We start from the raw sequence: 11,361 nt of genomic DNA on the forward strand, positions 1-11,361 counted from the left end.
CCGCGGACCCTCCTCCAATTAACCATCCCGACGCGTGATTCATTTGCTTCTTGTTTATTATACCACGTATAAAAGGAAGAGAAGGCAGTTGCTCTCGATCGTGCGCTCTTTGCCGGTTGCCACGCCTCTCACACCAACAAAGTCGTCAACAACTTGCCGTAATTCGAACCTCTCTCTCTCTCTCTCTCCTTTGCCTGCCTTGACGGTTCTTGGAGCGCGCACGCGATGGGTTTCTCCGCCGCGGACGCGGTCATACCGGCGTGCGCCGTGATCGGCATTGCCTTCGCGGCGTGGCAGTGGTTCCTTGTTGCCAAGGTGAAGGTGTCCGCGTACGCGTCGACGGGTAACGGCGGACATGGGCGGCCTGTGTTCCGGCAGGAGGACGAGGAAGATGAGGATAACCGTATCGGCGGGGAGAGCGACGACGAGGAGGATGGAGGCGACGGACCGGCGGCCGTGGCTAGGTGCGCGGAGATCCAGAACGCCATTTCCGTAGGTGAGTTTGGTTCTTACTATTCTTGAGTTTCTCCTTGCACCGGTTCTTCAACTACCAATTGTCGAGCTTCGAATTCTTGTTTTTCGATGACTGCTGTTGCTCCAAATATTTGCTTCTCCGAATTTTAGTACTCCCTCCGGTTCATAATGAAGTAACATTTGATTGTTCATGAACACATGTGCAGACCAATTTATTTGATGTATAAAAGGAAATTGCACTCATGTATAAGTTAATTGGCCATATTCTGGTAACAAAGACATGTTAATTGGCACGGTGATTAGAGCACCACAGTTCTGAGAGTATGTCTTTGTTTTGAACTTCAATGTATTCTCGTTTTTCACAATATAATGGTTTGGACATCGTCAAGTTCAACGCTAATCCAACTCAGTCAACCACACAAGTCCTTACCAAACGTGTTGGATGAGAAACTTGCTCCTGATGTTAACCAAAGGTGCCAAAACCATTGACCAAATCAGCTGAAATATCTTATTGATGATACAGTTTATCTGCTCACAAATCAATTTTAAGTAATCCGAGGCATCAAAAGTAATAGTAGACGCCACTCTTATCCACCTTTTTTCTACCCTTTTGTGTTATCTTAACTACCAAGCATGCTGTTTCTTTGATTGACTTAGTCCGGACTTTGCAATAACCTGCACAACATGTTACATGGTGTCAAATGGGATCCCGGATAAAGTTCCACTTGTCGTTCATTTTATGAATTCTAATTTAAATTTTAGAACCAAATTTTGTACCAAAAATCACAAAATAAATTGTAACTTGGACTTTGGCTGGATCCTGCTTGCACCTGGTGCCTATTGAATATACAGATATCAGAGCAAGTTTCGTAGTTGTAAACTTGTACTCTAATTGTAGATAAGATTGAATATTACGTTGGAATTGAACTTTCCATAAAGCATGCGAGTTTCCTACTTAAATTATAAGATTTGGTCCTCGTTGTACATATTTATGTAGTATGTTTATGAACTATATAAGTTACACTCACACTATAAACATGACGATTTGGTGGCAGCACTAATCATTCATTAAACTATGAGATTTGACTAATACTACCTCCATCTCAAAGTTTAAGGTTATATTATTTTTTTAAAGTAAAACTATGTCAAGTTTGAGTAAGTTTTTACCAAAAATCATTAACATGCAAAATACAAATTAATATCATTAAATAGATAATGAAATATATTTCCCTATGGTATCTACAAAATATTATATTTGTTGATATATTATTTTAAATGTTTGGTCTAATTTACTTGGTTTGACTTTTCAAAAAAATATAAGCCTTAAATTTTGGGATGGAGGTAGTATATGTTAGTCCCTCCGTTTCATATTAGTTATCACTAATCTAAATTTATTTAGACATACTTTATATATAGATACATACTTTATGTATAGATATATCCAAATCTATGATAATAGATATAAAACGGAGGAAGTAGGTGGCTTTGCCCTACACCCTTAAAAAAGAAGAACCAGATGCAAATGGTGAAGCCGGCCAGCCCAACGCAAAATGAGCAAGATTGGGCCATGAAAGTTTTCTTCTGTGTTCTCCTTTGGGCTGACCCACTTCTCCATGGCTCTGTCGGTGAGGAGAATCACAAGCCACCGAAATGACTACTCCCTCCGTTCTCTTTTAATTGACTCAGATTTAGTATAACTTTATACTAAATTTAAGTCAATTAAAAAAGAACGGAGGGAGTACTTGAGAGTGGACAAACGGAGGCAAAGTTACATGTAGCTCTTTTAAAAAAAATCAGAAATCATATTTTAAAGATTCAAAAAATTCTGATAAAAAATCCTTGATGTAGTCAATGATAGAATCTACAAACATGCAAAATCTCAATGTGAAATTCTTAGTACTTTAGGCTACACAAAGATGACAAATGTGTGGATCTGAGAATAGTGAATAGTGCACATTTCAAAACTATAGAACTTCTCAGATTTTGTCATTTTTGTGTAGTCTACAATACAAAGAAGTTCACATTGAGATTTTCCACTTTTGTAGATTTCATCATTATCCACATTCAGGATTTTTTTCAGATTTTTTTGAAACTTAAAACTATGATTTCTAAATTTTTGAAAATAAATGGTTACATGTAGCTCGGCTTCCGTTTACAGTTTTACATGACTACTCCCTCTATTTCCGCTATTAAAAAGCGACTACTCCCAAAAAGAAATACTACTCCCTATGTGGTGCATTCAAATTGAATGCTACATGCTTACTTTTTCGAAACTGATTCAACGTGATTATTGCAATCACGTTTTATCGAAAATACTCATGTTTTAGATTTGAGATCATTTCGTGTATGCACAACATTGTGAGACTGAATGCTGCACAATCAATGAGGAAGGGTTTTTTTGCGGGAAATGAGGAAGGTATTAACTATAGAACAAATGTATTTTTTAATTTTCATATTAGTCCTGGGTATTTTGCTACTCTTGAGAATGTAGATGAATTTGTGTTTACTCTTGTCAACAATTGGATTGACGTGTAAAAGTATTGCAGGAGCAAACTCATTCCTTTTCACCCAATACAAGTACCTGGCCGCCTTCACGGTGATCTTCGCGGTGGTCATCTTCCTCTTCCTGGGGTCCGTGCACCGGTTCAGCATGGCCAGCCAGCCGTGCCAGTACACCAAGGGCAAGATGTGCAAGCCGGCGCTGGCCAACGCAGCGTTTACCACCGCAGCCTTCTTTCTTGGCGCCGTCACCTCCGTCGTGTCGGGCTACCTCGGCATGCGGATCGCCACCTTCGCCAACGCGAGGACCACACTGGAGGCCCGGCGGGGCATCGGCGCAGCCTTCGCCACGGCGTTCAGGTCCGGCGCCGTCATGGGGTTCCTCCTGTCGTCCCTGGGCCTTCTGGTGCTCTACATTGCCATCAAGATCTTCGGGCTGTACTACCGCGATGACTGGGAAGGCCTGTACGAGTCGATCACCGGATACGGGCTCGGTGGCTCCTCCATGGCGCTGTTCGGGAGGGTTGGTGGCGGCATCTACACGAAGGCGGCGGACGTCGGCGCCGACCTCGTCGGGAAGGTGGAGAGAAACATCCCCGAGGACGATCCGAGGAACCCCGCGGTGATCGCTGACAACGTGGGCGACAACGTCGGCGACATTGCGGGGATGGGCTCCGACCTGTTCGGGTCCTACGCCGAGTCCACCTGCGCGGCGCTGTTCGTCGCGTCGATCTCGTCGTTCGGCGCCGACCACGACTTCGCGGCGGTGTGCTACCCGCTGCTGATAAGCTCTGCGGGGCTCGTGGTCTGCCTGGCTACGACGCTCTTCGCCACCGATTTCTTCAAGGTCAAGACCGTCGACGAGGTCGCGCCGGCACTTAAGCTGCAGCTCCTCATCTCCACCGTGCTGATGACCGTCGCCGCCCTGGTCGTCACCTTCGCCGCGCTCCCCGCCAGGTTCACCATGTTTGATTTCGGGGAGGAGAAGCAGGTCAGGAACTGGTAAGCGGTCGGCGTTCATTCTCCTTGCCAAATTTCGTGCATTTTACCAAGATGGATGGATCAAATTAACATAACCAAATGTCACAGGCACCTGTTCTTATGCGTCGCCATTGGCTTATGGGCAGGTCTCGCCATCGGCTTCACCACCGAGTACTTCACCAGCAATGCCTACAGGTAACCAATCTCACTCGTGCTTCATCAATTCCACTAATAAAGTAGTTGTACAAACTTCGGTTTTGAGGGTGAATTTCCCGCAGCCCTGTCCGAGATGTGGCTGACTCTTGCCGGACCGGCGCGGCGACCAACGTCATCTTCGGGCTAGCGCTCGGGTACAAGTCCGTGATCGTGCCCGTGCTCGCCATCGCTGTGTCCATCTACGTCAGCTTCACCCTAGCATCGATCTACGGCATCGCCATCGCCGCGCTCGGGATGCTCAGCACGGTGGCCACCGGGCTGGCCATCGACGCGTACGGACCGATCAGCGACAACGCCGGAGGCATCGCGGAGATGGCCGGCATGAGCCGCAGGATCAGGCAGCGGACCGACGCGCTAGACGCCGCCGGCAACACCACCGCGGCGATCGGCAAGGGGTTCGCCATCGGTTCGGCGGCGCTGGTTTCACTGGCGCTGTTCGGCGCGTTCGTTAGCCGTGCGGGCGTAACGGTGATCAACGTGCTAAGCCCGAAGGTGTTCGCGGGGATGCTGGTAGGCGGGATGCTCCCGTACTGGTTCTCGGCGATGACGATGAAGAGCGTGGGCAGCGCGGCGCTGAAGATGGTGGAGGAGGTGCGGCGGCAGTTCAGCACCATCCCGGGGCTGATGGAGGGGCGCGCCACGCCGGACTACGCCAGCTGCGTGAGGATCTCAACGGACGCGTCACTGAGGGAGATGATGCCTCCCGGGGCGCTGGTGCTGCTGGCGCCGCTGGTCACCGGCACCTTCTTCGGCGTCCACACGCTGGCTGGGCTGCTCGCTGGCGCGCTCGTGTCGGGCGTGCAGGTGGCCATATCTGCTTCCAACAGCGGGGGAGCGTGGGACAACGCCAAGAAGTATATCGAGGCGGGCGCGTCAGAGCACGCCAAGTCCCTTGGTCCCAAGGGTTCGGAGGCGCACAAGGCCGCCGTGATTGGTGACACCATCGGGGACCCGCTCAAGGACACCTCCGGACCGTCGCTCAACATACTCATCAAGCTCATGGCCGTTGAGTCCCTTGTGTTTGCGCCATTCTTTGCGGCTCACGGAGGCCTCATATTCAAGTAATTCACACGATCATCTATCGACTATGAAGAGAGGAGGGCCGACTGACTGTATGATACTTATTATATGCTATCGATAGAGCAATGCAGCACGCTTCTACTAGTGTACTTTTTATTAAACTAGCAAAAAATACCCGTGCGATGCTACGGGAAAATGACGAAAAAGGTTCATGTGGACCATTTTCTTAGCCCGAAATTTAATCGACCATGCTAACCCCAATTTGCCTTTTTCTCATAAATAAATGGAAATATGCCAATATGTTGCTATGGGTTATTTTTAGAGAGAAGTCCAATTTACCCCCCTAAACTCGTCTCAAAGTTCACATTACAATCCTCAACTTTACTTTGGTTTCGTTCGAAATTGGACCAAATTTGAACCTAAATACTCCGTATCTAGAAAAAACCGAGTCACTTATTTGACGGAGCAAATATAAAAGTAAACCTTCAGAAAAAATGATAAATTATTACTTTAATTTATTGAGAACTAAGGTGTGCCATGATATTTTTTCTCGATGAAGAATAACCCCCCTTGAATGAATTATAGTGTGCTCGTGTGCTATGAAGAATAATCACCCTAAAGATTTTTCCAACGAGAGCTGGGTCTTTTTTTCCGCTTTGTGTGCCAACTCCTTTAATTATCCCCCTATGCAGCTGTGTGGCCCACAGTCCCCGTCCGTCTGTGCACGTCATGTCACCCCGCCATAATTTCCATTATATGCACCAAGCAAGGCGTTTATAGCAGAACCAACGATCATATTCCTTAATCCCTTCTTTTTTACTTCCATATGAGGCAGCGTGCAACTCTTCCTTGTCCTTGCATTTATATGGCAAGGATCCGGCCCCTCTCCCATCGTGTTGCTACTTGTTGATTCCCAAGGTGGCTTGTTTCTGTTAGGAAATAAAATATGTGATCAATTATGTATGGGAGGGATGCCTCCCAGGAGGTGTCTGTTGGGGAAGAGGTGTCTCCCCAACACACCCCTTCAGCCTGTATATAAGGCTGCTCATAGTGGGGAGTAACATAAGGTAGTGTCATGCATAAGTTACTAGTCTATGTTAGAGCAAGTACAATAGAGTCCAGTCAGCTGACTATAAGACATTAAATAATATATTTTAGATGAGTTGGAGGAGAGAGAAGAGGAAAGAGAAGGGAGGTGGGCTACTATGCAATAGCCAGCTCTTGCACGTGCTCCTAGGCACCTTGTGAGAGTGAAAGGTGGGCCATATATTAGTAAAGTACTACATTCTTATAGCCAACTATTGTACATGTTAGCTATATGATGACTACAAATGATATGACATCTTGTTATAGCCAACAGTTGGCTATACTATTGGAATTGCTCTTACTACCTTCATAGTGGAAAGTAACTTAGAGATGGTATCATGCAAAGTCTCATTTATTTGTTAGTAGACTCATTTTATCTTGGAGTGTGTGATGTTATGGTAACATAGCTAGTTACCACCTCCCTCTCTTTCTTCATTTATTGCTATGCCATGTCATCAAAATACCTTGAAATGTGTGATGTTACTACCTAAGAGCAAGTACAATAGAGTCCAGTCAGCTGACTATAAGACATTAAATAATATATTTTAGATGAGTTGGAGGAGAGAGAAGAGGAGAGAGGAGGGAGGTGGGCTACTATGCAATAGCCAGCTCTTGCACGTGCTCCTAGGCACCTTGTGAGAGTGAAATGTGTGCCATATATTAGTAAAGTACTACATTCTTATAGCCAACTACTGTACATGTTAGCTATATGATGACTACAAATGATATGACATCTTGTTATAGCCAACAGTTGGCTATACTATTGGAATTGCTCTAAGTTACTCCCACTATGAGCAGTCTAAGTGGGTCTCCCACATTGCAATGAAATAAGAGAATCATTTGCTTCATTCCTTTGTGTCTCTTCTCTCAATACTTTAACACGTTATCAGCACGATGCTTTCCGATAGAGCAATTTTGGCCGGTCGGCGAAGCACGACGAATGGATGAGGACTCATGCCGAAACTGGACCGTACCCAAGCGCTGCGTCCGCCGACGTCGTCGCGCCACCGCGCATGCCGTCTCCGTCGCACGGCACCCCTCCGCCGTCACCGCACATAGGCGCCCGCAGCCGCGTCCTGGCCCTGGGCGTGCCGCTGCAGAGCCCGCCCTCGAGTGGCCTGGCCGTCGCGCCGACAAGCCCGGCCGCGCTCGGGCTCGTGAACAGCGTCGCGCCTGGGACCCGTCTTCCCGGAGACTCTTCAGACGAGGACATCCGTGACGGGAGCAGGTCCGGCCACCGGTGATGGCCGCCGATGCTGGGGCAGGGCTCTTGGTGGTTGACCGCGAGAGTGGATTTGGATCGGGCACAGACGAAACCATCCACTCCGTGGCGTTAACCGCCTCGTCCAAGTGATTGGCTGGCCCATGCGGCTGTCTCACTTCCCACGCACGGGCCTATGGGCTAAAATTGCTAGAGGACCGTTTTATTTTCTGGTTTTGCAATTTATGCCTATTAACAGTTGCATCAATCGATCGTTTCACTTGATTGAAATCATTAACTAATTGATGCATGGTTTCCCGTGTATCCTCTGTTAGGAACAATCGGATTGAAGAACGCCACGGCGACCGGCGTCGGACCAGCACGTGGCCTTGGCCGACCGGTGCCATGGCCTCCTCCCAAAGACGCGGGGGACGCACCTGGAGAGCAAGCGGGCGCGGAGGCCAAGAGCCTGCGCGTCAGATAGCGGCAGCCGAGAGCGGCGGCTCAAGTTCAGGCCTGGACAACGGTCTAGCCAGCCGCTCACGGCAGCAACATCAGTTTTCCCTCTCAGGGAATTGGTAACCGCACCGAAAGGAGATGGGGATTTTCTTATCCTTTGACTGATTTTACAAATCAGCCTCCAGATTCTTTAATAATTTTGTGAAGTCCATGGAATTTCTGGTTTCACCCCGGAATTTTCATACGTTGATACTTACAAAAATTGCAATCGAGTCTCGTTGGACTCTTGCCGTTTTCAGCAGTTTGACCATTAGGTTACTGTTATTTGTGAGGCTTTAAGAGCAAATACAGATAAACCATTGTGTCCTGCTGAATTGCATAAAAATTAATTATTATGCACCATTTTACGTGATGTAAAATGACATATGTATTACGTTAGTAATACTGTTGCAAAGCAAATGTGTTGAATCCATTATTCTAATAGAATATGGAATTTGCTTGCAAATTTGGAAAACATCAGGTAGCAAAGTGTATGATACTTGCATAACTATATCAAGTCTATACTTGTGAATTTGAAGGTAATTGATAAGTGGCATCTACTACTTAACCGTAGATTATGCACTATTATCTTGAGGTCTATATTATGTCATTCAGACATAACGACCCCTTCAATTTTGCACGCAACTTATGGATTGCATTACAAAGAGGATTAACTTCCTTCCCAACTGTGAGGTCTACGCCACCATGTGTGGTGATTACCTTCAATGTGTTTTAATTAACATAAGGTTGGAAAAGCTCCATAAGAGTGAGATCTACACTACTTAGTACTGATTATCTCCATGTGTTTTAAGCAAAAGTGAAGGCACAATAGTTATGGCATGGTATCATAGCAACGAAATGACTTTCGTTTAAAACTATGATGTCTACACATCTGGTGACTACCTTGATGAAGTTTTTCCAAATGCTTAGTAGCTTCATAGCATTTGTCGTTGGTTGTGACTTTAGTGTCACATACTCCATCAAATGTGGAACCAAGACATTGGCGACGATAACATCGCTATGTTATGCTATGAAGAGAACTATGCAAAATACTTGCATAATTTGGTGATTACCTTCCATGCAAACACAACTTATGAGACGCCATCATAGCTACGAATTAATTTTCAGGCACAACTGAGAGGTTTAACCCCATTTTGTGGTGATTACCTTCATGTGTTATAAATAACATAAGGTTGTGGAGGCTATGATCGATGAGAATGTCCATAAGAGTGAGGCACCACTAGGTGGTTGACTACCTCCATGTGTTTTAAGGAAATTAAAGGTTTATCCCTTTTGAGGTGACAAACTTTAATTTCAAGATCTAGACCACATTGTGGTGTTCTTGTGGAAGGCTTGACCTATGGGTCACTAAGAATCACCATGTCAATGAATATGCTTAGCCATAGCATTTTCATCCTACCTAATTTACCGATGGTAAATTAATGCATGAATATTTCATGCAACATATGGCTGACCTTTCTCGAAAGGTAGTGCGATGAGATGACATTATGTGGGAGTAATTATTTAACATGGGTCCTGGACATTCATGATTTTGTCGACCGTGGCCATGTCGCCACAGAAACTCCACATGTAGATAATACCATGGCTATTTATAAGATAGCATAATCGCAATGACTCGATTCTCAAATTGAGTATTTAAATGGATGGTGAATATCCATTGTCCCTTTTGGGACCCCCCTTAAGGAGATATATTGTTATAAGCATCACACGAACAACTATTGATTCGTGTTTGGGACTGCAAGTCCGTTAAGGCTTATAAGTCTTTTTTGTCTATAAATCAACAATGGGTTGAGATTATATGATAAGGCAATTTCAGATACATATCTGATTGTAAGCCCTTACTGCACTTTACATTCTCCTATGATGGTAAATATGAATACCATTTTTATTTCAGGGCGGAGATATGATGAACTTTTTATAAGGGATCGTCATGTTCAACGGGTGTTATACCATTGCCTGAAATTCATGCTTGCGCTCTTAGTGCTAAGCAAGTTAGTGGTTAAAAACCACGGAGAGTTGAATGTAAAGTGAAGACAAAATGACAAATAAAAATGGAGTATATATCTCAAAAGGGAATGAATCATTTAAGAGAAATTATGGCTATGACAACTCTCAAGTTTGTCAAAGGGGTGGTAGTACGAAATATCGTACCAATGGTTATCAATCTGTCAAGTATTAGATAGAACCATACCACCAACTCCATATCGGAGAAGGCAAATGATTTCAATGGGATAAGATTGAAGTTCAACTTCAAAGGAACAACCAAAAATATCCTGGTACTGTAAAAGGAAAATTAAACTCCGTTACAGTGATGATATACTTGTGGATCGTTATTCCCAAGATGTCCTGGAGCTCTCGTGTAGTATCCTGGTTATCCCAAATATCATTAGCCTATAATTGTGCTACTACATGTAGTATAATTCGCAACATTATGTCCCGAGGACATGATAGTTGAGAAAATTGAGTGTATGAATCATTTCATACTCAATTTTGTTGTGTACACAATAATTTTTCCTCCTTTATCACTATGGTATGGGAAGTTGGAGAAATTATTGACAATTCTGTTGACCAACACTTGACTGTTGAAAATTCCCAACAATCATAAGATTTTATGTGCACTAGACGTGCCATAGGGGAATTAATTTTAAGGCACTCTCACCTTAAAATTCAGAATGAGCCACACATTACTCTTGAAAGAATTCAAGAATGTATGTGGATTACTCAACCATTGTGTGGGTTATGTTGGTGCTTCGTGGTTGCACGTATGCATCTTGAAGATGGTCTTATGTGTGTATCATTCACACAAAACCATGTGAATACTGAATTAAGTGCTCAAATTGACGAATTTAGAGCATAGTGTCCTAACGTGGGATAATGCCATTGGAATGAAATTGTCGTTGAATTTGATTCACGAACATTCAATGGTAATATTCAGTATATTTTGTACATACCCACAATGGTTTGGCTAGATCTCTTCTGAAAGAGAGTCAAAATTGCATGGCCAATGTTACAGAATTGTGAATTGCCAACATTTTGTTGGTGGAAACATGCGGAATCACACGCCGCATGTTTAATACTGCGTCCCCTTGCAGTTTGTACGTGGAAATAGGATTTTCCATCTGCGGTAATCGGTTGCATCCGATATCACCACCCCGGCGTATGTTATGGGCCCTCACATATATTTGGGATCTATGTGAGGAATAACTGTGGTATGATTGTTAATCCGTCACATACCTTAACCCTGAAAAGGGAGTTAGGGGCCTATACGCTGATTGCTTTTGCAATAAAGACATTTTCTGGCATTAGGGGGAGATGTGTACCACACAGAATGCCAGGAAATGGCTAAGAAATGTCGTTGACATTTG

The 11,361-nt window shown here is 44.7% G+C and overlaps 1 protein-coding gene across 1 annotated transcript; it reads left to right on the forward strand.

Moving 5' to 3' along the window:
• Positions 1-225: 225 nt before the first annotated feature.
• Positions 226-5,255, forward strand: LOC124666438 (pyrophosphate-energized vacuolar membrane proton pump-like). Its single transcript, XM_047203776.1, has 4 exons — positions 226-496; positions 3,021-3,975; positions 4,063-4,149; positions 4,233-5,255. The coding sequence occupies exons 1-4, from the start codon at positions 226-228 to the stop codon at positions 5,233-5,235; spliced, it is 2,316 nt and encodes a 771-aa protein (XP_047059732.1). The 3' UTR covers positions 5,236-5,255.
• The last annotated feature ends 6,106 nt before the right edge of the window (positions 5,256-11,361 follow it).

Source organism: Lolium rigidum, chromosome 6 (assembly GCF_022539505.1).
Source record: "Lolium rigidum isolate FL_2022 chromosome 6, APGP_CSIRO_Lrig_0.1, whole genome shotgun sequence".
NCBI lineage: Eukaryota > Viridiplantae > Streptophyta > Magnoliopsida > Poales > Poaceae > Lolium > Lolium rigidum.

Excerpts from the sequence above, each read along its gene's own strand:
- LOC124666438 (XM_047203776.1), top strand. The coding sequence starts at position 226 with ATGGGTTTCTCCGCCGCGGACGCGGTCATACCGGCGTGCGCCGTGATC. Across the intron at positions 497-3,020 it reads CCAGAACGCCATTTCCGTAG|GAGCAAACTCATTCCTTTTC; the intron begins GTGAGTTTGGTT and ends AAAGTATTGCAG. Across the intron at positions 3,976-4,062 it reads GAGAAGCAGGTCAGGAACTG|GCACCTGTTCTTATGCGTCG; the intron begins GTAAGCGGTCGG and ends CAAATGTCACAG.